This window comes from Elephas maximus, chromosome 19 (assembly GCF_024166365.1).
Source record: "Elephas maximus indicus isolate mEleMax1 chromosome 19, mEleMax1 primary haplotype, whole genome shotgun sequence".
In the NCBI taxonomy this organism is placed as follows: domain Eukaryota; kingdom Metazoa; phylum Chordata; class Mammalia; order Proboscidea; family Elephantidae; genus Elephas; species Elephas maximus.
Genome location: NC_064837.1, coordinates 68,911,145 through 68,938,580, shown reverse-complemented (window position 1 = coordinate 68,938,580; position 27,436 = coordinate 68,911,145). Strand labels below are relative to the sequence as shown.

Genomic DNA, 27,436 nt, shown 5'->3' with positions numbered 1-27,436 from the left:
GAGGTGGGGGCTTGCCCTTGATCCCACTGAGAGCAGAATTGCAGCATCTGCCTGCTCTGGTCTGGCCCCGGCCCAAGGCTGAGCGTGGCAGCCCAGGCTTGTCCCCCAGCCACAGGCAAAGGAAGGAGACGAGCTGCTTGCCAACCTGCTGGCACCAGAGGGTGTGAGGCAGCATCTGCACTGCCCGCTGGCAGTCCAGATAAGGGCCCTGGCCACTAATCCAGTTGACAAGGGTTGGAAAGAAGCATCTGCCCTTCGTGGCTCAGCCATAAAGGGGGCTGCAGGCAGGTGCTGTCAAGCCTGGAGGTCACTGGGGTGGGTTGAATGTTTCCCTCAAAAAGATGTGCCCAAATCCTAACCTCTGGTGCCTGTAAACATGACTTTATTTGGAAATAGGATCTTTGCAGATACGACTACATGAAGGATCTCAAGACAGGGTCATCCTGGATTATCTGGGTGGCCCTAAGTCCGATACAGGCGTCTTGATATGAGAAAGTAGAGGGAGATCTGACACACACAGGGGAGACACAGAGCAGGCCATGTGGAGATGGAAGCAGAGATGGGAGCCAGACAGCTGGAAGCCAAGGAAAGCCTGGAGCCACCAGAAGCTGGACAGCCAAGGGAAGAGTCGTCCCATAGAACCTCTAGAGGGAGTGCAGCCCTGCCAGCACCATAATTTGGGACTCCTGGCCTCCAGACTGTGAAAGAATCCATTTCTGTTGCTTTTAGCCACCATGTTTGTGATCATTTGTCATTGCAGCTGTGAGAAGCTCATACAGCCTTCCAAGCCAGGGAGCCCAGACCAGGCACTACTTCCGCGGTTTCTGCCTTTGCCAGAGGCTGCATCTGCTCAGGAGACAGACCCTGGCCCTCCTGCCCACCCCCTCAGGCTTGTCTGAGCACTGGGGCGTCTTAACCACTGCGAGTCCAGCTCTGTCTCTGACTGCCCAGCCCACAGGAGGACAAGCAATTGGGAGCCAGGGTGTGCCTGCTGGTACCTGTGTCCCGGATACAGGGCTGGGGCCCCAGGCAGATGACAGGCAGTAGATGGGGGTAGAGGTGGGGAGTCAGAAAAGGAGGGGGAACCAGTTCAATGACCAAGCAGACAAGGCCACTCTGCTGAGGAACACAATTCCAAGTTTAATGTTTTCTGAAAAGAGCATTGGGGGAAACAGGGTGGTGGGCGGGGAGCCTGCTCAATACTCGCCCAGGAAACAGGGATTTAAACCCTGGCCCGCGGAAGTCCCTCCCAGAGAGGGTGTGTGAGCCCCAGCCCATGGCCTGGCCCATGGCACCCAGGGAGGGTCCAGAATTGGCCAAGACCAAAGCACCACCGGGCTCCAGGAAGGCAGTCCAGTGTCAAGGACTTAGAGACCCCAGTGGGCAGTGCGGGCGACTGGGCCCTGGCATTATTGTGGGGTAAGGAGGGCTGCGTGGATCTCCAGGTCAGAAAAAAGCAGAAGGCTGGACATTTGTCCTCCCTTTACCCCATCATAGATGGCGGTGGCATTAGGGTGGGGTAAGGAGGGCTGCGTGGATCCCCAGGTCAGAAAAAAGCAGAAGACTGGACGTTTGTCTTCCCTTTACCCCATCACAGATGGCGGTGGCGTCGAAGAGCTAAAGGACGCTTGCCTTTGAGGTGATTCAGGTACATGAGCCCAGAGGTGAAAGTTAGAGCAAAGCTCCAGAAACACAGCCAAACAAGGGCCATCTTTGCCAGCGGCAGCCGGCTTCTCTAGTGGGAGGGTTTACATCCCAGCCGGGTCCCTGCCCCTGAGCGAGACCTCTGCTTGGGCTGGAGGCCAGGCCTAAGTCAGGGACCCACTGCAGCACAGCCCATTCCCAGCGCTCCTACTCAGAACTCCTGACACCACCCCTCCAGATCATGTCTGACACCAGTCAGTGATGGTCTGTGTCCCTCTATCCCAGTCTCAGGGACTGAGCCCACTGGAGCCCTGAAAACGGGCCGAGGTGGAGCCTGCCAGCCCTTCCGGCTCTCCCCACCCTGTGGCCCAGAGAAAGCCGCTCCTGTGCTACCCAAGGCAGCTGGTCAAGGAGGCCTGGGTGAGGGCACCAGGAGCCTGGGTGAGGGCGCTTAGGGCCTGGGTGAGGGCACTAGGGGCCTAGGTGAGGGCACTAGGGGCCTGGATGGCACAGTGGGCTGTGGATGCTGGGCCGGGGATGAGAAACATCAGGCAATGAGGCACTGAGATGGTGGGCGAGGTGCCTTCATCTACAACATTATCTAACCATCATAGCTGCCACAAAGCCGAAGCCTGGAGCCCTCCATGTCTGACCCCTGTGGGGGAGGAACAGAAAGCTGATGTGGGAGGGGGGCAGGAATGGAGACCCTAACTGGGGCCTGAGGCCGCACTGAGGAGTGGATTAGAATTGTGCCAGGATGGCCTTGAACTTGCCTCTGCTTTGTGAGGGCTCTTGCTCCTTACGGGGCCCTGGGTAGCACAAGCAGTTAATGTGCTCGGCTACTAACTGGAAGATTGGTAGTTCAAATCCACTCAGGGGTGGCTTGGAAGAAAGGCCTGGTGATCTGCTTCTGAAAATCAGCTATTGGAAACATTCCGGAGCACGGTTCTACTCTGACACACCTGGGGTCTCCGTGAGTCAGAACTGGCTTTTGGTCTTGGTTCTTATGGGACTTCCTGGGTGATGCAAATGGCTAGGCGCTCAGCTGCTGACTGAGAGGCACCACAGAAGAAAGGCCTGGCAACCTACTGCCAAAAAGTCACAGCCGTTGTTCACCCTGTGGAGTGCAGTTCTACTCTGACACACGTGGGCTCACCGTGAGTTGGAATCAACTCCACAGCAACTGGTTTGGTTTTGTTCCTTAGAAGCAGCTGCAGGTAGGGGGGCCCCTGGCACCCCCAGCTGCCACCACAGCCTGTTGGCTGGAGCGAGCGGGCCTCATCTCCCAGCCCGGAGTAAACCGCAGGGGTCTTGGCTATCCCCCTTGGGAGCTGATGTCTGTGTCCCCAGCCTGAACCCCCTCACTGTCGTGACTCAGGCAGACCTTCTGGGGTGAGGCCACAGGGATGGCAGTGGTCATGGCACTAGTCCAGCTGCCCCAGAAGGTTCAGACATGGCCTGAAGGAATTACGCCAGATGTGGATTCCTGGGTCCCTGTGCCCTGACCACCTTCCCTGTCACCCACGGCTTCCACTAAGATTCCACTAAGATTAAAAGGAGCCTCACGCAACCTCAACTGGAAACAGCTCCCTTGGAGCCCAGAGAGCTGGGCGGGAAGGCAAAAATAATGCCTGCTTTCCCTCCACTCCACTCCACTCCCTCCCATCATAACCTTTAGAATTTGCTTAACAACTTCCAGCGACCCAGGGACAGGAGTGAGAGCTTTGCTCTGGGACTTGCTTCCGCATCCTGCCACGGTGCGTGGGTCACTTAAGGATATGAACCCAGAGAGGAGCGGGAGGTCCCCATGGTCCTCCCAGGCACCCCGCCCCATGATCTCATCCATTGACAATGCTCCACGGAGTCGCAAGGTCTGGACCACACAGCAGTTTCTGCTTCCCATCCCCGTGAAGGGCATCTTGCTGAATGCCAAAGCCAGGGAGCGGGGACAGGGACACCACGGTGGGGACAGGTGCTGGACTGGCCGGTGCCGGTGGGGGGCAGGATGGGTGGGAGCTCGGGAGGGCGGCTCCAGCAGGCAGCGGGGGCCACAGCCGGCTAGGGCTCAGCGGCGTGCTTGACCAGGTAGCCACTGAAGGTGATGTAGGTGTCGAACTCGTCGCTGAAGATGGCGTTCTCGCGCTCGCCCTTGAAGAGGCGCACCCAGACCTCGTCCTGCTCCCGCAGCTCCAGCATGAGGCTCTGGCTTTGCATGATGCTACGGTCGCTCACCTGTGCGTACAGGATGACCGCCTCCTCTGCGTTCCTCATGATGTGCAGGTACGTCTCCTTCTGGTTCCACGTGTGCACATTGAGGCTGAAGAAGTAGATGCCAGGCACGTAGCAGTAGAACTTGCCGGTGAACATGTTGAAGTGACCGTAGAGGTTCACGAACTCCGTGTCAAAGACCACCGTTTGGTAGTAGTCGTTGCTGTGCAGTGGTTTTTTCCGGCCCACAGAGAAGGCCGCGTAGTGGTTCTTGCAGCGGTCCCCGGGGGCCCCCACTGAGCCTTTCTGCCCTTTGGGGCCCATGTGGCCCCGGGCGCCCACTGAGCCGGTTTTGCCATATTTCCCCTGGAGGCCTCGGTCTCCTCGATCGCCTTTCTCACCTGAAAGGGACAGGGAGATGCAGGCATGAAGCGCGCAGCCTGGTGCTCACCCTACCCTCCAGCTCTGTGCACTGTCTCCTGGGCGCCGTTCTGACCCGGCACGCATGGGCCTGACCCTGCAATCCTCGCTTCTTATTGTTTTACCTTATTTTATTGTGATTATATATATATAGACAGAGAGAGAGCCCTGGTGGCGCAGTGGTTAAGAGCTCGGCTTTTAACCAAAAGGTCGACAGTTCGAATCCACCAGCCGCTCCTTGGAAATCCTATGGGGGCAGTTCTACTGTGTCCTATAGGGTCGCTATGAGTCGGAATTGACTCCATGGCAATGGGTTTATATACATATATATATAACCGTTTGCCATTGTAACCGTTTTTAAGTACAATTCAGTGGCATCAATTACATTTGTGATGTTATTCCACTGTCACCACTATCTATTGCCAAAACTTTCCCATCACCCCAAACCCAGCATCCCTTAAGCAATAACCCCCATGTCCTCCTTCCCCCTGGCGCCTGGTGACCACTAATAAACTTGGCTCTCTATGTACTTGCCTATTCTGGATATTTCATATACGTAGAATCATACGTTATTTGTGCTTTTTTTGCATCTGACTTCTTTGGGCATAAGGTTGTCATGGTTCATACAGGTGGTAACATGTAACATTTGTCGCAACATGTAACATTTCTCTTTATGGCTGAGTAGGAGGAACTGCATTTTGTGTATCCATTCATCTGATGATGGGCACTTGAGCTGTTTCCAGCTCTTGGCCCTTGTGAATGGAGCTGCCGTGAACGGGGGTGCAGGTGTCTGTCAGAGTCCCTGCTCTCAAGTCTCGAGTGTATGCCTAGGAGTGGAGTCGCTGGGCCACATGGTGGTTCTGTGTTAGCTTTCTGAGCAGTTAGAAAGCACTTCTGTCACCTGGTTGAGGCTCTCCACCCCGGGCACAGTGTGTTTTGATTCCCCAGTCAAGCCAGCAGACTCAACCTCAAGGATTTTTCTATTTTCATCCAGAAGCAATAATTTCCCTCCCCCCTTTCTGGAAAGCCCTGGCAAAGAAAAGGGAACATGTGGGTTTGTCCAAAAGCAGCAGCCTCCACGGCCAGGCCTGCCGCTCACGCTGGGGAAATGAAGAGCAGCTGGGGGCACAGGCAGCAGGCCGCAGCTGTGGGCACAGGCAGCAGGCCGCATGTGTTCCTGGTAAGATGCTGCCAGGCCGAGCATGCTTATCTGCTCCACGCAGAGCCGCACCAGGCAATGGCATTTCAGAACACCACTGCGGAGCACCAAACCGCAAAACCAGGAGCCAAGAGGTCTTTAGTCAGAATGCACAAGGAGGGGACGAAGGCCTGAATCGGCGAAGCCTCTTCTCCTGTTCCTAGCTCTGCAGCCTCTTGCCAGTTCCTCACCTTGGAGAACCACCGGAGCCTCAAAAGTGGAATTTCCTTCCCTTCCTCCTTGCTCCTCTAGCTGACAGCCTGCCTCTGCTCCTGTCCTGTCCCGAGAGAGCAATTGCACTCCCGCCCTGTGCCCACCCTAGAGACTCCACCTCCTCCCTCTGTCAGGCCGCAGCAGCCCAGCCAGGCGAAGGGCCCTCTTCTGGTCCCTGCAGCAGCCTGACCTTTCAGTATTGTGATGTTGATCTGCGGCACTGGGATCGGCTGGTACACGGGGGCACTGAGGTCACAGCAGCGGAAGCACCTGGAAGCTGGTGGCTCCTCGGCCTGGCGGGGGCTGTATTTTTCATGTTCTTCTTCAGCCCTTAGGGATTGAAGGCATCACAGTAAACGTCGTGAACTCTCAGAGCCTAGAACCTTCCCCCTCCCAGTGCACCCAACACATTTTCTCTCTCACCAACATGTAAGAGGGCTGGATTCCTTTTCCCAGAAGAGGGGGGAGCATGACTCCCAGTGAATCCTGGGACCCTGAACAAAAGTTCAGAACCAGCCTCCTGCCCTTGCTAAGAGCAGTAATAGTGATGAAAGCAATAATAACAAAACCAGCAATAATTTGAGGGCTGTTTGGTTTTCGGGTTTAGGAGTGTCTAAACTATTAACCTAAAGGTTGGCTGTTTGAATCCACCCAGCAGTGCCATGGAAGAAAGGCCTGGTGATCTGCTTCTGTAAAGATTACAGGCAAGAAAACTCTTCAGACATGGATTGGACTGGACAATGGGTTGGAGAGGGATGCTGGTGAGGAGTGAGCTTCTTGGATCAGGTGGACACTTCAAACTATGCTGGCATCACCTGCCTGGAGGGGAGAAGAGAGGGTGGAAGGGGTTAGAAGCTGGTGTAATGGACACAAAAGCAGAGAGTGGAGGGAGAGAACGGGATGTCTCATTAGGGGGAGAGTAATTGGGAGTGTAGCAAGGTGTGTATGGGTTTTTGTGTGAGAGACTGACATGATTTGTAAGCTCTCATTTAAAGCACAATAAAAATTATACAAAAAAAAAAGATTACAGGCAAGAAAACGCTATGGAGAGGTTCTACTCTGTATCCATGGGGCCGCCATGAGTCAGAATCGAGTGTACGGCAACCAGTCTGGGGTTTTTTGGAGTTTGTTTTTGTTGTTGTTCGTTGCCGTGGAGTCAGTTTGGACTCTTTATGACCCCATGTGTGCAGAGTAGAAGTGCTCCACAGGGTTTTCAAGGCTGTGACCTTTCAGAAGCAGATCGCCAGGCTCGTCTTCCAAGGTGCCTCTGGGTGGGTTCGAACTGCCAACCTTTCGGCTAGTAGTCGTGTGTTTAACGGTTTGTGCCACCCAGGAACTTATTTGGTTTAGGAGAGCCTTTGCATGCACATGACAACGTTGTCTGTCACTGGTGAGCTCTACCATATATCCATGGTTCTGGAAAATACTCTCAAGCTGATTCTCTTGTAAATGAGAGGGTTGGGCTTGATCTTGAGCTCTCTCCAGAGCCAGGACACTGGAGGCTCCACGACAATGTCTGCCGCTGACGTCTGCAGGATGGACGTCAAGGTGACAGCTCCACGTCCCCACCTCATGGTATCTCGCTGAACTGCATCTTACTCTCTGGCCAGGCTCCAGAGCTAACAAAGGCCATTTGAACCCTCCAGGTTGTACTCAGGTTGTACCTCCTACCTCCAGTTTGTACTTTGGACCCGTTCGGACATTTTCAAAGGACAAAGCAAGAATGGAAATACAAACTGAAAGCCTGGGATTGGGGGTTGGCTTGCTCCAAGGGAGTGGCTGAGAGACCTCAGGAGGCTCCCATTCCTCTGGGGTCAGAGCAAGGCTGGGATCCAGTCACTGGTTCCAGGTAAGGATCCCAAAGCCTGGCCTGGCCCCCGAGAGCTCCTCACAGCCCCAGGGGAGCCAGGAGCCCCAACAGCCTGGCCAGAGTGGGCTCCTGCAGTGGCATGCCCATAGCCCTCACCTCTCAGGGTGGCCCCGTGGTGGCGGTGGCTCCTTGGTCCCCTCAGCCTTGCTATCTCCCAGAGTCGCCTCGTGTTCCTGCTGGTTCTGCTGGCCACGGGGTGTGCGGCCCAGCACTGGGGCATAGGCGAAGATCAGCAGCAGACAGCAGCCCAGCTGGAGTCCCAGAGCGAGTGCACCCATCTTCCTACCGTGGCCTGGGGGGAAAGAGACACCACATGGGGACAGGCGAGGAAGGGGCCTGGTGGGAATGGTGCTCCTCGGAGAAGCAGCTAAGAAACTGGGGCGTTTGCCCAGACCAGCTATGACCATGAAATGCTTCAGTCACAGCTCCTTACTAGAAGCCAACCCACACATACTCACACATGAACACGCACCCACACATGCACACATTTGCACTCACACTCACACATGCACACATGCTCGCTCACTCACACTCATACTTACATGTGTGTATTCTCACACTCACGCTCTCACATACACACTCATGCACACGTGCACAGTGCACACACTTGCACACATTCCACTCATTTACACTCATGCACACACACTCACACATGTATTCTTGGGCACACATCCACACAGATGCTTGAGCACACTTACACAACTACACACACACACACACTTGCACACATCCATAGATACTTGAGCACACTTACACAATGCACAAGTGTTTTAGAGTGTGCTGCTGTAACCATTGTAGAGGCTGCGATCCAGGGACGGTAATACACTCACAGGACGGGCAGCCATGCCCACTAACCATCTCCAAGCCTTTCACATCGCCTCGCCCAGGAACTCTGTGCCCCTCGGCAGCAATGCTCCACTTCCTGCCCCAACCCCCTGGTGGCCACTAACAAGCCCTGGTCTCATCACACAATATGTGCCCTTTTGTGACCACGTTCTTTTACTCGGCGTCATGTTTTCAAGGTTCATCTGTGTTGTGCATGGATCAGGACTGCATCCCTCTTTATGACTGAACCTGAAATACCCCCTCTCCGCCCCACCCCCAGGAGTCTGAGCCTTTAGTGGCAGCAGGGCTACCTGAAGGGGATGAAGCAGGAGCGAAGGTGGCCCCATGCTGGGCTGGTTGGGCTGCACAGGCTTACAGGCGACAGAGAACTCGCCCAGGTAGTGGCCGGTCATCTAGGGCTTGATCTCCACCTGGCTGAAGGTCTGACAGGTATAGATGCCCACCAGGCTGCCCACCATCTAGGGCAACATGATTAAGTTGGGCAGGTGTGTCTTCACCACCTTGGGTTCTCTACAGGCGGCGCCTCCTTCTTGGCCTTGCTCACCGCTTCCCAGCAAGTGGAGCTCCTTGTGCAGGCTGCATTCAGCCTCCACCGCCACGGCACACCGAGCAACCGCGTGAGCTGCTTCCACAAGGAACGCAGTGCAGTAGGTGAGCTTGAGGGAGGGCTGCTTCTTCTCTGGCCGCACTTCCGCCACCTTGCCGGTTCTTGGGAAAGGCCCAACTAGTACTTTTTCAGCTGCATTTCGCAGCGCACCTCAGCCCAGCGCTTCTCAAACCTGAATGCGCACACATACCACCTGGGGAGTCTCGTTAAAATGCAGACTCCAATTCAGCAAGTCAGGGGCAGGACCTTGAGGGTCTGCATCTCAACAGTCCTTAGGTGGTGCCGATGGTGCTGGTCTGAAGCCCTCACTGAGAGCACCAGGTTCTAGCCACCTGTCCAAACCCGTTGCACCTAGCCAGCCCTGTGTACTTCTCCGTGGCCAAACCAGGTGCCCTCAAGCCGACTCCAGCCCGTGGAGGCCCCACGGAGGTCAGAGTGGAGCTGTGCTCCAGAGGGTTTTCAATAGCTGATTTTTCAGAAGTAGATTGCCAGGTCTTTCTTCCTAGGCAGCTCTGGGTGGACTCAAACCACCGACCTTTCAGTTTGCAACCTAACGCATTAGCCGTTTGTACCACCCAGGGGCTCCATTCACCGTGGTCAGGAGCGCCCTTTTCTCCCTTTCTCCTGTGATTACAGCCCAGCTAACAGGAGTGAGGACCACAGCAGGCGTGCTGAGTAAGCATGGACCGTTTCACTGAATCCTTGCAACCATGTAAGTCAGCACCATTATTGTGCTAGTTTTATAAAGGAGAAAACAGAGGTTTAGAGAACTTCGTCTGTTGTTAGCTACCCCCGAGCAGGTCCCCAACTCATGGCAACCCCACACACAACAGAACAAAACCTGCCCGGTCCTGCGCCATCCCGTGATCAGTTGTGGATCGGACTGTTGTGACCATATAGGGTTTTCACTGGCTGATTCTCAGAAGCAGATCACCAGGCCTTTCTTCCTGATCCACCTAGTCTGGAAGCTCCACTGAAGCCTGTTCAGCATCACAGCAACACACAGCCTCCAGGAATAGACAGGTGGTGGTTGCACACAAGGTGCACTGACTGGGAATCAAACCCGGGCCTCTCGCATGGAGGGCGAGAATTCTACCCCTGAGCCACCACTGCCTCAGTTAGCCTGTGACTATCCAGTGTTTAAGAGGGGGAGGCTGAATTTGAACCCAGGCAGATTGGCCTTGGAATGCATCAAAATCCTGTCCTGACCTCAAGGCCAATGAAGTGTGTCAAGTTCTTCAGGACAACATTCATGGCCCTTCAACTGGGAAAACACCCTCCCTCCGATTTTGTGATGCTGTTTTCCAAATCCTCCCGTGCGTCCTGTGGCACTGGGGAGGTTTCTGTTTGGCCTGTGAGCTTCTCCCCAAGCTGTCTGCTCCCTCCCTGGAGCCCGGACGCAGACTTGTTCATCTCAGACCAGACGAGCACCAGCAGCTTCCTGAGCCTCCCTGGTGCTCAGCAAACATTTGTTACCTTAGATTCTCTGTTTCTTTACATCTCTATTTCTGCATTTCCTCTATGCCTTAATCATTACTCTTTTTTTTTCTTTTAAATGCCAGCTTGGATCAGTTGAAAGGAAAAGAGGGTTTTCTTTTCTTTAAACGTAGTTTTTCTTTTCTTGAATCCAAAGCAATATATACTCATTTTGGAAACGCTGAAAAGTATAGGACAACCCAGGAAGAAAAAGCTACTTGGATCACTCTACCCCAGGTTTCTCATCCTCGGTGCTGCTGACATTGGGGTCAGGTGATTCTCTCTTGTGGGGAATCCTGTGCATTAGGGGATACTTAGCAGGAGCCCTGGCCACCCCCACTAGATGCCAGTATCACTCACACTCCAGCTGTGACAACCAAAAATGTCTCCAAAACCAAACCCACCGCCATCAAGTCAGTTCTGACTCATAGCAACCCTATAAGACAGAACAGATTGCCCCATAGGATTTCCAAGGCTGGAAGTCATGAACGCTAACTGCCACATCTTTCTCCCGCAGATGGGGCTGGTGGGTTCAAACCACTGACCTTTCAGTTGGCAACTGAGTGCTTTAACCACTGCACCAAAAATGTCTCCAGGCATCACCAAATGTCCTGGGCGGGGGGCAAAATGGCCCACGGTTGAGAACCACTGCTCTACCCCAACAGAAGCACTGCTGCGTATGTTGGTATGTCTCTCTGTAGTCTGCAAAAAGGTCCCTGGTTGGTGCAAACAGGTTTGAACCCATCCGCTGGCATCACAGAAGAAAGGCCTGGCAATCTGCTTCTGTAAAGATTACAGCCAAGAAGACCCTACGGAGATGGAGCAGTTTTACTCTGTAATACAACTGGATCGCCATGTGTCAGAATCAACTTGAAGGCAATGGGTATGGTTTGGTTAGTCTGGCAAAGGGATTGTCTGCACCTTGATCAAAAGAGATTGAACCAAGATGCGGTTGGGTTGTTGCTGTTAGCTGCTACCAAGTCAGCCCCTGACTCATGGTGATCCCGTGCGTTGTTATGATCCAAAGGGTTTTCAATGAATGTTTTTTGGCAATAAGTTGCCAGGCCTTTCTTCCTACTCCATCTTAATCTGGAAGCTCCACTGAAATCTGTCCAGCATCACAGCAACATGCAAGCCTCCACTCACAGATGGATGGTAACCGTGGATGAGGTACATTGGCTGGGAGGCGAACCTGGGTCTCTCACATGCAAGGGGAGAATTCCACCACTGAGCTAATGTTGCCCTTTCAGTTGGGTTAAGGGTGATGACATGGGGGTGGGGACAGGTGAGAGTCCAGCAAGGGTCAGAGGTGCCAGGCGGACAGACTGAGTGCAGCAGAGGCTGGTGGTGGTTCTCCACAAGAACTTCCTCTTTGGAGCCAAAGCAAACCTAGGCTGAAATCTTTTCTGTTTGAAAATATCTTTAGAACCATTTTACCAAGTCCCACAGCAAAGTCAGCATCATAGCACTGTGATCATTTTAGTCATTTTTAGGCAAAAACAGTATCCCAACATCTAATCAAACTTGGCTGCAGATGACTTTTTGCTATTTCCAGTCAAATGAAGTCTGTCCACAAAGGGTGAGGTTCTTCCCCACTGACGTTGCTCAGAGGAATGTGCTGCCCACAGCAAAACCAAGTCCAGAGTAGTGGGTCCCGGGACATGTTGACTGCTGGTGTGTAACCCGCATGAATCTGGATCCATGTGGTCCAGTCTCGGGGCTGCGTTGCAGTCAAAGCGACTGAAGACAATTTCACACGACTCAAGTTCTTTCCTTGCCTTTTCTGATCCCTGTGAAGCAGAGCCACACTCCATGGGTCCTCCACGAACATCGTTTTTTCCCCGCCCATGTCCCTGAGGACCTGTTGCCCTCCAGCAACCCCTCCCCACCCCCCCATCTACCTCCAGTTCACCCTCTCCCCCAACAAGAAAGAACCCCCTTGGCAGGAGGCAGGAGGCAGGAAAGGGGAAATTGGGCTAGTTACAGGATCTAGAGGAGGGTGGGAAGCCTGAGAACACCTCTTTGTTAATGATTTTCCTTTTCAAAAGACCTGAGAGGCACAACTGGTGCTTTTATTTGTCATGATCAATGCCAAAGTCCACAAGTGTCGCCTCTGACATTTTGGGAAAGACTATCTTCACTGTTTAAGTTGTTTATTTCATTTCTGCTTTCTTCCCTTCCCTGCCCTCCTCTCCTCATCTTGTTGCAAATTGCATCCTTACTGGCTTGGAAATATATGTAACATACCATTGGCCGTTTAACAACTCAGTTACAGCGGACGCTTCAGTGGCATTACCTACGTGCACGGTGTTGTACAACCATCACTCTCGATGTCCAGAACTTCTTCACCACCCTAAACCGACAGGTTAATAATGTGGGACCGGTGGCCAATCCTTTATACCAGCTGCCATCCAACTCATGGTGACCCCCTGTGTGTCAGAGGATTGTGCTCCATAGGGCTTGTCAGTGGCTATTTTTTCAGGAGGAGGTCACCAGGACTCTCTTCGACAGCATCTCTGGGCGAACTCGAACCTTCAACCTTTCAGTTAGCCGCTGAGCACGTTAACCGTTTGCCCCACCCAGAGACTTCATACTCATACACGAGTTCAACTTTCCTTGTATTTGTTAAAAATTGGTCCTAATATTTTATGGCCTCTGGCCCCTGCGTTGCTGTGCCTGTGTTGTGGCAGGAAATTCTAGGAACATGGGGACCATGTGTTTGAGATTTTGTCTCAGTGCCATACCCAGGCCAGGGCTATGTGACAGCAGCATTTTGCAAACATAGTTTTCCTCTTTTCCAAGCCTCATATGGTGGGTAGCTATTCTGAACGAGGAGAAGCTTAGAATCTCCTTGAGTTGGAAGAAGTCTTGGAAGACAAATTCAGCTACCATGTAACTCAGGAATTCCCTCTCAGCAGATAATTGGACACAGGCATGGTTTACAGGACGCCCAGGGTTTGCACAGCATCATGCAAGAGCTGGGGAGGAAGTGACTCAACCATGAACCAAACACACTGGAGAGGGAGACAGATGTGTGCCCAACTATAACTCAAGACGGAGCGCCAAATGTTGAGTCAAAACGTTGAGAGGGTAACATTCTAGACCTTTGCTGTTCGGTATGGAGGTCACCAGCCACATGCAGCTATTTAAATTTAAAATAACTAAACTTAAATAAAAATTAAAATTCAGTTCCTTGGTCGTACTAGCCACATATCAAGTGCCTGATAGCCATGTGTAGCTCATGGCTACCATACTGGACAGAGCAGACCAGAACTTTGCAATCATTGCAGAAGAGTCTATTGGGCAACTCTGTTCTAGATAAAAATGAAGGTGGTTGGGGAGGAGGCGGGAATGTGAACAAAAGCAGCGCAGAAATCTGGGAATCATTTAGACTCCTTCCTCTCATGTATCCGCCCCATCTCTTCAGTTGCCAGCCTTCCTTAATGGCTCCTGAAGTCTCTCCTCCTTTCCCCCTTTTGCCTGTATCTGAGGCTTTCCAGGGGCGCTGGCTGTCTCGCAGACCTCTGCCCATTCAAGAGCTCCTTGTTTCAGAGCAGCCCCAGGCATCCCCCAACCACCACCACCCCTGCCCCACACCCACTCCTCCCGCGGCCCCCTCCTTGAATCCTCTCAACCAGAGTGGAAGCCCGGCTCTGGCCCTCCTGCTTTCACGTCTGGTAGAATTCTCTGTTGGGAAGCTTGGAGCTCTCCTGTTGCTACAGGGGGTCTCCTGGATCCAGATGCCGGGTGCCAGGAAAAGGGGAAGCACCACGTTGGGGTGCTCCCCTGGACCTGATGACCATCGGGGCTTCCTAGCACATGACACCTGCAGACACCCCTCTTTCCTTCCCCCAGGAGCCACTAATCACAGTAATTGCCCATTTAGCAAACTCCTCTAGTGATGGACAAGAGGGCGACTTCCAGTCGATAAATAACCTTTGTTCACCCCTTTCGGAAGCCCATTTAATACCTAATTTTCCCGTCTATAATTGGGCGAAGGCAGACTACAGAGAAAGGCCTGGCAATTTACTCCCAAAAGTCAGCCAATGAAAACCCTACGGATCACAGAACATTGTCCGAGACTTCGACTTTCTGAGCTTGGACACATCATCGGGAGGGACCAGTCGCTGGAGAAGGACATGATATTCGGTAAAGTAGAGGGCCAGCAAAGATGAGGAGACCCTCAACAAGATGAGTTGATATGGTGGCTGCAGTGACGGACTCAAACACACCAACGATCGTGACGATGGCCCAGGACCAGGCCATGTTTCACTTTGTTATACGAGGTTCACCGTGAGTCGGAGCCAACTCAACAGCAGGTACCAACAACAGCATAACTGGGCAGCCCCAGCCGGGCCAGACTCTCCCTCTGTGCCCCTGGAAGAAGCAGCAGTGGGAGAGGGGGACCCCTTTTTAAAGGACCCCTGGCCACCTGGAGGTGAGCAGTGCCTTTCCCAAGAGATGTGGGTGTCCCGAAGCCTGTCTACTCTCTCAATCTCCGTTTCCCCTGTTTCCAAGGAGCTGCTCTCTGTCTTGGAGAAGGGGGATGTTTTAGAGTTTGGGGATTTATTTGGTTCCCTCCAAAGGCCAAGGCCAGGGACAAGGATGGGTTCCTCTGTGGTTATTTGCTAGTTGACAGGCAAGTGTCTCCCTTCCCCTGGATGGAACAAGGTCTGGCTTGGGACAAAACAGTGAAAAGAAGAGAGGCCAAGGATTTTCCTCATCCTCAGACATCTCTAGCCTCTCCTGGGCCACTGCACCTTGGCCAAGAATGGCTCACCTGGAGCACAGGGTGGACCCAGTCTAGGCTTCTTCCCCGGCCCTGCAAACAGGGAGGCCATGTGGGCCACCAGGCACTGAGCCTGCGGAGGCACCTGCCAGCCCAGCCTCAGGGCTACGGCTCTGTCCCTGGAAACAAAGGTTCCCTTGAGCAGAGGCGTGTCCTCAGTTCACCTCCCAGCGGGGAGTGCTCAGGCGTCAGGCTGCCCTGCTTCCAGAGCTGGTGAGAGAGAAGAGGCTCTGGGAGCTTGCGCCACGAGCCCACTCTGCAGGCGGCCTGGCTCCCCGCCACTCTCCCAGTACCCTCAGGGGCTGACCGCTCCCAAGACTGGGGGAGGAAACAACCTGGGAATCCTAACCCTGTGCCCCATCCCAGCCCAGCCCTTTATATACAAGACAGACGTCTTTGTCTAGCTTTCCTAGGGCCTGGACATCATCCCAACACTTTCCATGCATCTCCCTAGGAAGCCTGGCATAAGACAGAACTTCATCCCACACCTAATGGCTTCGAGACCAACAGCATCCTTTCCATCCCCAGGCCAGACTTAGCTCTTGCTAAGATCATCAGCAAACCTCATGATACCAAGAGCTTCGACTTTTATGAGCTCTTTAGAGCATCTGCCAGTGCTGACCACCCTTTTCTCCCGTCCTGGTCCCTTGCCCACCCTGTCTTCTAGCGTTTATCCTTCCTGATCTGCTCCTTAAAGACGGGTGTCTTCCAGGGTATATCCTCGGCTCTCCACTTCTCTCTCTCAGACGCTCTTTCTGTCTTTATCTGCATTGTGTCTTCAGCTATCTCCCATGAGTGACAACTGTATAGTCCATGTCCACATCCCTGACCCACCCCCTGAGCTCTAGCCCTGTGCTGTCCAATACAGTTGCCACTAACCCCCAGGGCTATTTACATTTACAGGCAGTCCCGGACTTAAGACAGTTTCCATTCCAAGGATGACTCCGTCGTAAGTAGGTTCTGACGTAAGTTGAATACCTCCTGTTTTGTTTTTTTTTAGTTTTCATTGTTATTGTCTTTTATTATCAGTATCTTTATAAATCTGGTATTTATTTGTTGGCGTCGGTGTTGTAACAATGACGTAGATGTTATAACGGCTGTCAGTGCGGCGAAATTTAATTGTCCTGTCGTTCAAGTGGAACATCGCCTAACTTTCTGTTATGACTCCCGACACCAACACTGATACCGACGTCAACTTTGTTGTAGACCAGGCAATAGCCTGATAGATAGCAGTGTTTTGAACAGTAAATCGTAACATTGAGCATCTGCAAGTGAACATCTGAGAATGGTAACATTGGCAAATTACACACTGCAACATTATATGTGGTACATATTACTGATGATGAGATGTCCAAAAAAAATATACGGTCCTAAGTGCAGTTCCTCTTAACTTGCATATGTCGTAAGTCAAGGACTACCTATACATGAATTAAAATGAAACACAATTAAAAACTTAGTTCTCAGTCTCACAAGCCACATGATAAGCATTTGTGTAGCTAGCAGCTACTGTGTTAGAGAGCCCAGTTGATAGTGCCTCCGTCATGACAGAACATTCTATTAGATAGAGAAGAAAGTTCTAGATCCATGTACCTAACTGCTTTCCGAGCACCTCCTCTTTGATCTGTTGTTGCTGCTAGTTGCTGTTGAGTCCACTCCGAATCACGGTGACCCCACGTACGACATAATGTAACGTTGCCCGGTCCTATGCAATCTTCACATTTCTTGGTGTGCTCAAGTCCATTGTTGTGGCCGCTGTGTATTTTGAGTGCCTTCCAACCTAGGGGGCTCATCTTCCAGCACTATGTTGGTCAGTATTCTGTTGCTGTCCATAGAGTTTTCTTTGGTTGATTTTTGGAAGTAGATTGCCAGGCCTTTTTTCCTACTCTGTCTTAATCTAGAAACACTGCTGAAACCCGTCCACCATGGGTGACCCTACTGGTATTTAAAATACTGGTGGCATAGTATAGCTTCCAGCATCACAGTAACATGCAAGCCACCACAGCACAACAGACTTACAGACAGGTGGAGAGTAAGACCCTTAAACTCCCAATGAACGCATCATTTCCCCTCTCCCACCACCGACGTGGCTGCCCATCCTGCTGATGTCCACAGCTCTGTAAAAGATGCCATCCACAAGGCGGCCCAGGCCAGAATCTGGGAGCCATTCAGACTCCTAACTCTCATGCAGCCCTCACACTGAATCGGTTAGCTACCCTCCTTAACACCCCTGAAGGCCTCCTCTCTGCCCCACACCCACAGCCTCTGGCTTCTGTCCCAGCTCTTCACTGGCTTACCTGCCTCCCATCTCTCCCCCACACTGCTGACCAGAGGCATCTTTTAAAAATGCAAATTGGATTTACAAAGGGTACAACTGCCACCCTTGGTTTCAAGGGGTTCCCATGACAGCAAAGAAAACAGTCAACCCTGAGCTTGGTGCACAAGACCTTCCCAGCTGGTTCCTGCCTCCACCTCTGCCTGTTGTCCCCTCCTGCATGCGTACTGGTCACTCAGTCCCCTGGGTCCACCCTCCGTCCCTAAAGCACGTCATGTGGTCTCATCCTCTTGCACAAGCTCTTTCCTCTCTCCAGGCCTTGGTTCCTTTTCTCCGTCACCTTCTTCACTGATGTGTCTTCCAGAGCTCAGCTTAATGCCACCTCCTCCAGAAAGTCTTCCTACCCCAGTCTGATGTATCTGCCCCTCCTTCTCCTGCATCCAGGGTCAACCTCCTTGTCTAGTCCCCTCGGAAACGGGAGCCACGTCTCATCTCCCATACACCTCCGGCATCCCCAGCGTCTAATTTGAATCTTCACATATCGACTGAACACCACCCTCCCCTTTCCTTCTCTTCCAAGAGTAAAGCCAACTGCAGCCCATTTCCAAACAGGACTCCAGGGTTCCACACTTCTTACAACTTCAACCTTGTGTGTTCAAAACTTCTCTAGATCAGGGTGAGGGTGGGTGGGGAGAGAACAGATGAAAAGGGAGAGTGACCCAGGGTACCATGAAGTCTCATCCAAATTCTGGATCCCTGTGCTGCCATCTAGCCACCCTTTTCCCAAATGCTCCTCTTGCCTGCACTCAGTTAAAACCCACTGCTTCCATCATCCAAGGCTATGAACCACCTAAATGGCCAGCAGAAACAATCTAATTACATGAATTATGGTGCAGCTATACAGTGGAATACTAAAAAAAAAAAAAAACGATGTGATTGATCAGCGTAGCAAACTCAAATGCCCTCAGCTATTGTCCAAGACCAAGAAGGCTGAGTGTAAGGCAATAGGGAGGGGTGGGGATTGCAGTAAACTAGGAAGTACATGCTCTGTCTAAAGGTATTTAAATAAACAAGTGGATGGATGGATGGGTAGATGGGTGGATGGGTGGGTGGGTGGGTAGGTGGGTGGAAGGGCAGATGAATGGACAAACGGATGGATGGGCAGACAGATGGATGCCTGGATAGATAGGTGAATGAGTAGATGGACGGATGGGTGGGTGGGTAGATAACAGCTAGCTAGCTATGAGTTGGGATCAACTTGACAGCAGTGGGTTTGATTTTGGTTAGTCTGACAGATAAAACTCTTGGGGGGAGGCAAATTCAGCCAGCAGCCACCAATTAGTGACCTCGGTAAACAGATGAGTATTTGTTGACAGGAGAGACGTTCATAAATAGAGTGAAAATGCCGTTTGAGAACATAACACACGCGCGCGCACACACACACACACACACACACGCTGAGACAGATGCAAAGATCTGAAGCTCCCCGTCTGCCTGCTAACAGCCATCATCCCTGGGTGATGAAAATACACATTCAAGGTTTTCTTATTTTGGCATCACTGTTTTTTTGGGTTTTTTTTCCCCCATAACAGTCACAGTGTTCTTTCACAGTGAGTACCCGTCATTTTTCCCTTAGGAACATGACGATAAGCCCCACCCTGGAGACGAGGGACGACTTTGCTTATCTTGGGAATGGGAGGGGCTGGGTGATGCAGTGCAAGCCTGCGGCTCCCATGGACCTGTGCTGAGTACGGTCTGACCTACTGCTGAGGTCCCAGGCCCTTTCATTTATTCGCTCAGTAAGTTTTCATTGAGGGCCTCCTGCATACCAGGCAAAGTCCCAGGGTGAAGTAAATGGTTAATGCGCTCGGCTGCCAACCAAAATGTTAGAGGTTCGAGTCCACCCGGAGGTGTCTTGGAAGAAAGTCCTGGGGATATACTTCTGAAAAATCAGCTGTTGAAAACCCCGTGGAGCAGGACAAGTAGTTCACACCAACTACGGCCTCATCTACCCTGAGACCAGAAGAACTAGATGGGCCCTGATAGGATGGGAGAAAAATGTGGAACAGAACCTCCAGTTCCTAAAAAAAAAAAACAGACCTACTGGACTGGTTGAGACTAGAGGACTCCCCGAGACTATTGCCCTGAAACACTTTTGAAACCTTGAACTGAAACTAACCCCTGAGGTCACCTTGTAGCTAAATAAGAGATTGGCCCACAAAATAATGAATATCACTCGTAAGTACTATGCTCCTTTAAAAAATCACCTATATGAGCCCAAATGGTCAACAATCACTTTACAACAAAGATGAGAATGTAAGGGGACAGGGAAACTAGATGAATGAAAATAGAACGACCAGAACAGAAATAATGAGAATGTTCATGCATTGTGAAGAATGTAACCAATACCACCGAACAAAATATCATTTAAAAAAAGAAGAAAACCCTAGGAGCACGGTTCTACCCTGACACACATGGGGTCTCCATGAATCAGAGTCAACTGGCCGGCAGCTGGTTTACATACCAGGCAGTGGCCTGGGTTCTAGGGGCACAATGGGGGAAGAAAAGTACTCAGCCCTTCCGGTGAGCAGCAGGGCCCTGGCAATTGCCGTGGGTATGTGTGAGGCCAGGAAGGACAGGGCTTCCATTGGGAGCCCAGTGAATTAGTCCCTAAGCCGGACTAGAATCAGGCAAGCCCAAGAGAACATTTTCAAGTAGCAGAGTGTTGTTCTGTCTTTGACACACTGCCCATGGAAGTCCTGGTTTCTGGAGGAGGCTGCCCAGGTACAGCCAGCACCCTGCAGCCACAGAAGAGAAAGGAGCAGGGGCCAAGGCCCAGAGAATTTTCACGAGTTAAATGCAGTAACGACCAGGTGCGTTAATGGACCCTCCGGAAGCCCTGCAGTTAATCAGAGATTCCTTTGGCTGGAGGGCCGCTAAGGTTGATTTAAGCACCTACTTCGCCCCGGGCTCTGGGTGTGGTGCTTACAGCACTACTGACTCCTTCGGTGTCCCTCCACCTCACAGACGAGGAAACGGGCTCAGGGTGAAGGAGCCACTTGCGCCAGGTCCCCGGGAGGTCCAGGGAGACCCAGGTGTGTCTGACAGGTAAGCACCTTCCACTTCACCTCAGTGGGTCTCCGAAAAGACCCGGACACGCAGACTCATCCCTCCTGCCACTCAGCACGCCTGGCTACAGCTGGAACTGCAGGGGCAGCCTCCGGCTTTGAGGAATTCACCCACCACCAAGCCCTCTGTTCATTCGTCCAACAGACCAGTAAGCCCCTTGCCGAGGAGTCGACTCCAGCTCAGGAGACTGCACGTGTGTAAGAACAGAACTCTGCTCCTAAGGGTTTTCAATGGCTGGTTGGTCGGAAGTAAACCACCAGGCCTTTCTTCCAAGGTACCACTGGGCGGACTCAACCCTCCGACCTTTCAGTCAGCAACTGAGCATGTTAACCGTGTGCACCACCCAGGGACTCCTTTAATCAACAGAAGCACCAGGGAATTGACAACAAAAAGCCAGCAACAAGGGTCTTCGTTGACACATGCGCTATCACTCCCCTGGTGCGGGCCAGCCAGTTCTAAACCCACTGTTCCAGTTTAATCCCTTTGGATTTAGGAATAGAACCACCTGCAACCCTTGCCTCCTAAAACCACGTGTTGGAAGTGTGACACCTTGGGTGTGCATTTTTAGAGTATTGGTTTTGCAGCGGGGAGAGGGAAAACCGCACATGGGGAGCTGAAGAGGAGAGAGGAGGGGTTGACAAAGGGCTCCCTCCCGCCCCCAGAGCCCTTACTGGCCTAAAAGGAACCTAAGGCCAAGTCCAGTCAGGGAGGCAGTGTGGTGAAGGGGGCAGCGTTGTGCCTGCTTGCCTGCCCCTTTGGGGCCGTCTGGGGGCCAGGCTTGGGTGCACACACAGGACCATAGGGAGAGGGAACAGGAAGCAGGAAAGCAGGAGGGGAGTAGAACCGTGCCTAGCCGCCCCCTCCCCGTTGTCACCCTGCCTGCACAGCTTGTTCTCCAAGTCTCTTCAACCCGGTCCCTACAGCTGGTGGAGCACCACCCAGGACTTACAGAGCCAGGGGTCTCACCTCATAGAGACAACTCCACGGGGTAGGGGGTGGGGTGCATGTCACAGACCCAGCAGCCCCGCTGCCACCCCCGAGCCCACCTGGATCCCCTCACGACTCTTACCAGAACCCTCTGTAGACTTCACAAGGAGAGCAGGGCCAAGCCCTTCAGAGGCTCCCCAGGCCCCATGTCTGGGAGATCAGCCTGAAACCTGCAGGCCTGGCTGGCCCCATTCCTGGCCTGTGCCCACCTACAAACCCACCCAGAGTCGGCAGCCTTCCCAGGCAAGGTCCCCAGGGCAGAGGGCAGCTGGCAACCAGATGTCCCCACTGGGGCGGTACAACCAAAGGCGGAGAGTGAAGGGAGTTTGGGGCATTTCACAGGAAGGCCTTTGCCAGCGGCTGTGCACAGGGAATCAGAACTTGCCCACCGCCTGCTCCCATGCCCCCCGCTGCCTGCCTGGCTGTCGGACCCCTTGCCTGTCCTCTTCTCCAACCCTGCTTCCCCGTCTCTTCTCGTCTCATCTCAAGGGAGCTAGGAAGATGGTCAAACACAGGGCCCAGTCTGGAATGTAGCTGGTCCCGATGACCTTCAGGAAGTTCAGGCGTCCAAGGAGGGGCCACTGGTCTGGGCCAGCCCCCTCTGCAGCTGAGAAGGAGTTGATGACAGGAGCCCCATAGGCATGTCAGGAACAGCCCTGTGGGCCATGGCGTGCTCAGGGCCCCTGCCCGCGCTCCCGTCCCCTGGGAAGTACACACTAAGTAAGTCCCATTCTGAAGAGCAAGCAAAGGGAAGAATGGGGACTTCAAAGACCCGAAGGAGACGCCGGCCCCTCGTTTCTCCTGCCCGACATGCAACAGGCAGCTACCACTGTGACAAGGAGCTGGAGAGGGTTATTCCAGCAAAGGGTCCAAAGCCCCTGTCCTGCTCCCGTCTCTGCTTATTCTCCATGAGACACAGGAAGCCCAGGGTCCGAGGGGACAGAGGTGGGAGGAAAGGTAGACGGAACAGAATACTCTGAGCAGTTCACCGCAGGCCCAGTAAGGAGGAAAGAGCGAGTGTGCACTGCTTTGCACGGCCGCAGGTAAGCTCAGAACTGCCTCTGCCAAGCCCAGGCCCCGACACAGACTCTGCGTGAACACGAGGCCAGTCCGGAACTCAAGCTCCCGAGATGCCGGGCCTCCGGGACAGCAAGGAAGGACACCTAAGGTGAGAGGTCCCTGGGGGTGCAAACAGTTACTGTGCTCAGCAGCTAAATTCAAAGGTTTGGAGGTTCGAGTTTGTCCAGAAGAGCCTGAGAAGAAAGCCTTGGCGATCTGCTTCAGAAAATCCAGCCATTGAGAACCCTGTGGAGCACAGTTCTACTCTGACACATATGGGGTCAAGTTACCAGGATCCGGACTCGACTTGACAGTGACTGGTTTACTGCTTACCTAAAGGGGTCTCTAACCAAAACCCATCGCTGTCAAGTGGATTCCAACTCATAGCGACCCAATAGGACAGAGTAGACCTGCCCCACAGGGTTTCCAAGGAGCGGCTGGTGAATTTGAGCTGCCGACCTTTCGGTTAGTAGCTATAGCGCTTAACCACTGAGCCACCAGGGCTCCAAAGGGGTCCCTAAGTGGCACAAATGGTTTGTGCTTGACTACTAACCTAAAGGTTGGCAGTTTTAACACACCCAGCAGTCCTGTGGGAGAAAGGCCTAGCAATCTTCTTCCATAAAGGTTACAGCTAAGAAAACCCTGTGGGGCAGTTCTGCTCTGTAACACACAGGGTTGCTATGAGTCGGAATCGGCCCAACCGCAATGAGTCTGGCTTTCTTGGAATGAGGACAGACAGCTTCTTGCACATGTGGGGAAGGCCGAGGGGTCAGGGAAGGAGAAGGCCATGCTGAACTGGAAGGTGACCTGCCGCCCTTCACACTAACAGAAGGCAGATTTCAGCAGGTAAACACAGGAAAAAAATGATAACCCTCGGCCTACACAGTAGTTAAGCCACCGAGACGAAGAGCCCCAGAGGACAGTCACCCCCAGACTTAAACATCTCTGGGGCTACTAGGGCTTCAGAAACACTAGCTTCTCTGCTGATGGAGGCAGCGAGTAGTCAGCAGAATGTGGTGATGCTAATGGAACCGCCCTGCATTCTTCCTGCCCCTTCACAGCCCTCTCCTGTCGCCCTCACACCTCCCCCAAAACCCGAGGGCCTGAGCCGCCCCAGTGCCAGAAACAGGGACCCACAGCAGGCCTAGTCCCGGAGGCCACAACGTGAATGGCGAGCTGTGTCCAGGAGGACTCTCAGCAGTGCGGTTTTATCTACGAAATTCTTTTCATCTTTGTTTTGATGGGTAATGTTCAATGCCAGAATATTTAGTTTATGAGTCATGTTAATTACAGTGGAGCGGGGGATGGGAGGCACCAGGAAGAACAACAGAAACAAGCATGTTCCCAAAAAGCCGTGCTGTGCTGGTTGCCTTGAAGAGGGAGGGTACGTCTTGGGAACACAGATGGGGCTGTGTGTCCCCTACTTGGGTCAACGAGGGCTTCCTCAAAGCCCACTGGGAGGGTGCCCCTTGCTGGCTGTCTGCACCCCCCAGAAAGGAGGGATCCATGGCAGCTGGGCAGCTGCACCAGGGACCCTTGCTTCCCTGACCTACCTTGCACTGTGAGACCTTCTTTGAAAACTCAAGATGGAGGAGAAGGAGAAAGGGGGAGAGGGAAAGGAGAGGGTCCTGGGGAAGCAGAGCCTGGCTGGCCTTCCTGCTCAGGCACTTTCCCCACTGGCAGCTGGGAAGTGGGAAGCGTCAGCCGGCCTTGAGTTGCTCGGGTCCCAGCCTCAGCTTGGAAATCTGTGCATCCCTGATCAAGCCACGGCCTTCTCTGGGCTCAGCTTCCCCAGTGTGGGCAGGAGTGGCTACAACACAGTCTCTAGGGATGGAGGTGCCGGTTTGAGTCTTGGCTCCACCACCAGCCAGTGCTGGGACTTCAGGCAAGTCTTGAGCCGCTGAGTTCTGCACTGGTGACAGTTCCATTGATAGACTTGTTGAGAATCAGTGTTTGCTCAGCGCCAATGCACCAGAAACACATATACACATGTGCACAAAATCATGCACATATACACACTCACGTACATATACACATATGCACACATGTGCACACAGTTACACCCATAGACACACGTGTACACACTCACGTATATACACATACATGCTGTCTCACATATGCACACATACATAAACACAATCACATGCATGCATGCATGTACACACTCGCACATATGCACTTGTGCACGCAATCACACCCATACACACACATACACATTCACATACATATACATACATACATATACACATATACACAGGTACACACTCACAGGCATATGTACACACACATACACACCATCGTACACATACACAAAGCACACACATACAGATGTGCACACACAATCACACACACACACAATTCACACATACATTCACATAATTCACACATGAACATGCTCATGTACACATACACACACACATACACACGCACGCACTCACACACATATACGTACCTGCAAACACTCACATACTACACACATACATACATACACCCCCACACACACATACACACTCACACACACACCCTCACATGCAGACACACACACACAAACGCTCGTGGCTGACATTACTATCACTGCTGCTGTTGTTGTTGTCATCATTGGGCCATCTCCAAGCTCCTCTCCCAATCTACAAGATGAGGGAGAGCGGAAAGCCAGGCAGACGGAGGACAGGGCCCTCTGGCTTCCCTCCCCCTGCACCCGTGGTCTTCTCTCCTGATGACAGGGACGATGAGCAGGCCTGTGCAGAACATACTCCCTGGGGAGTCCGTGGAGCCAGCCAGGGCCACCGCAGGCCGTCCAGTGGAATCACGTGCATCCTTGTGGGAACACGTACGTGGGCCTGGCCACCTGGTGGGGTGTCTGCTTTCCTGCACTATAAAAAGCAAAAGCCAAGCAGCCTCCCCTGGGACCTGGCCGGGAAAACTCGGTTTCTCAGTACTCCTCATTTGAAAAGCTCCAAGTTTGCCAAAGGGCCTTCTTTCCTAGAAACCAGGTGAGGAAGGAGAAACCATAGCGAGGCGACTTTCACCGCCCTCCGCCCCCCAGCGGTTCAGGTTCAGTACAGTCCGTGAACAACCACCATTGAGAACCCTGTGAAGCACAGCTCTACTCGGACACACATAGGGTGCCATGAGCTGGGGTCAACTTGATGGCAACTGGTTAGGAGTCCTTGGGTGGCACAATTAATACACTTAGCTACTAACCCAAAGGCTGGAGGTTCGAGTTCACCTGGAGGTACCCAGGAAGAAAGGCCTGGTGATCTACTTCCAAAAAGTCAGCCATTGAAAACCCTGGAGCGCAGTTCTACTCTGACACACATGGGGTCACCATGAGTCAGTGTGGACTCCATGGCAGCTGGTTTACTGGTTACCCAAAGTGGAACCCCAAAGCATGCGAGGGTCCACAGAAGACACACAGGCCGCCCAGAGCTGGAAAGCAGCCCTGGAGAGGGAAGGAGTCAGCACAGGGGCACCAGGCTAGTACGGCGAGGGCACTGGGCAGGTGTAGCCACACCTGTGCCCGTGGAGATGCTGTGGGCCTGGCCCGGTGGAGCGGGGCTACGCGGTGGGCCAAAACAGAAAGGCATGCACGCTCCAAAAACCAGAGGGCGGCTCAGCGACTCTGGCCCAGATCAGGGGCCACTCAGCAGCAAGGCAGCAGGGCACAAGACCCCCAGAGGGCCCCTAGGAATGGGCCCCTAGAGAAGGGCCATTGTTTTTTCCTGTCCAGGCTGGATGCCCTCCAGAAGCACCAAGGCTACTAGATGCAGAGGCCAAAGTCAGCACTTCCTGCCATGGGTCTCCAGGTTGGCCAGAGGCGAGGCTGGGCTAACTGGCCCTCAGTTGGTCTGGCCATATTGCAGGGGCCGGGGAGGGGGCTCTCACCAGGTGCAGAGGCAGGCATGGTGTGATTCCTTAATTCCAGAGAAGAGGGAAGCAAGAAGAACTCTCCACAGAAATGGGGGAGGTGTAATCACTCCTGACAGCATCTGCGTTTAGAAGAGCTGCCTTGCCCACAGTCACAGGGGAGCCCAAGACCATAATTCTGTAGGACCTTGCCTGTGGAAGGGGGTTCACTGGGCCAGGGCGCGAGGACCTTCCCTGGAACCTTCACCCCTTTTCTCTTACTGCCAGCCTGACCTCCTAGGCTCCTTGTCTGCGTGCCATTGCCGCGTGTCTGCTCAGCAGCCCCGCCGGGAGTTGGCTGCAGCCTCGGACGCAGGAGCCGCCGCCCCGACTGGCTCGCCGCGCGCCACGTACCTGGGGGTTCGAGTCCCGGGTGCACGACCCGGCCGCTGGCGCCACGGGCTCTCAGGGTTGGCCCGTGCCTCTCAGAGCATCTCCCGGCGGCAGCGCCTCCCGGCCAGGTCGAGGAACACAGACTCAGCAAGAAGACAGAGCGAGGAAGGAAAGAAAGTCCTCCGGGAAGAAGGCACAAAGGGGGCGGCGCAACCACACGGGGTTCCCCCCCAGCTCCTCTATGTCCTTGGATGCAGGGTCTCCTAGCCAGCAGCCGAAACGCGGTTTCTCGAAAGTAAAGGAGGAAACGGAGAAAGCGGGACAAACACGGAAAGAGCCAGCCCCAGCCAGATGTGAGCCTGAACAGGACGCTCCCAGCACACTCGACTCAAACAACAGCGCCTGAGCGTTAACTGTGTGTGTGCCCGGCCGGCAGGGGAGCCTGCCCAGAAGGGGCTGGGACAGCCACTTCCGTGTGT

General features: G+C 53.3%; 1 protein-coding gene across 1 annotated transcript; it reads right to left on the bottom strand.

The window, feature by feature from the left end:
- Positions 1–646: 646 nt before the first annotated feature.
- On the bottom strand, positions 647–27,436 carry C1QTNF1 (C1q and TNF related 1). The gene is made up of 4 exons (XM_049860637.1): positions 26,979–27,436; positions 7,650–7,845; positions 5,874–6,013; positions 647–4,253 (listed from the first exon to the last, which is right to left on the bottom strand). The coding sequence occupies exons 2-4, from the start codon at positions 7,829–7,831 to the stop codon at positions 3,703–3,705; spliced, it is 873 nt and encodes a 290-aa protein (XP_049716594.1). The 5' UTR covers positions 7,832–7,845; positions 26,979–27,436; the 3' UTR covers positions 647–3,702.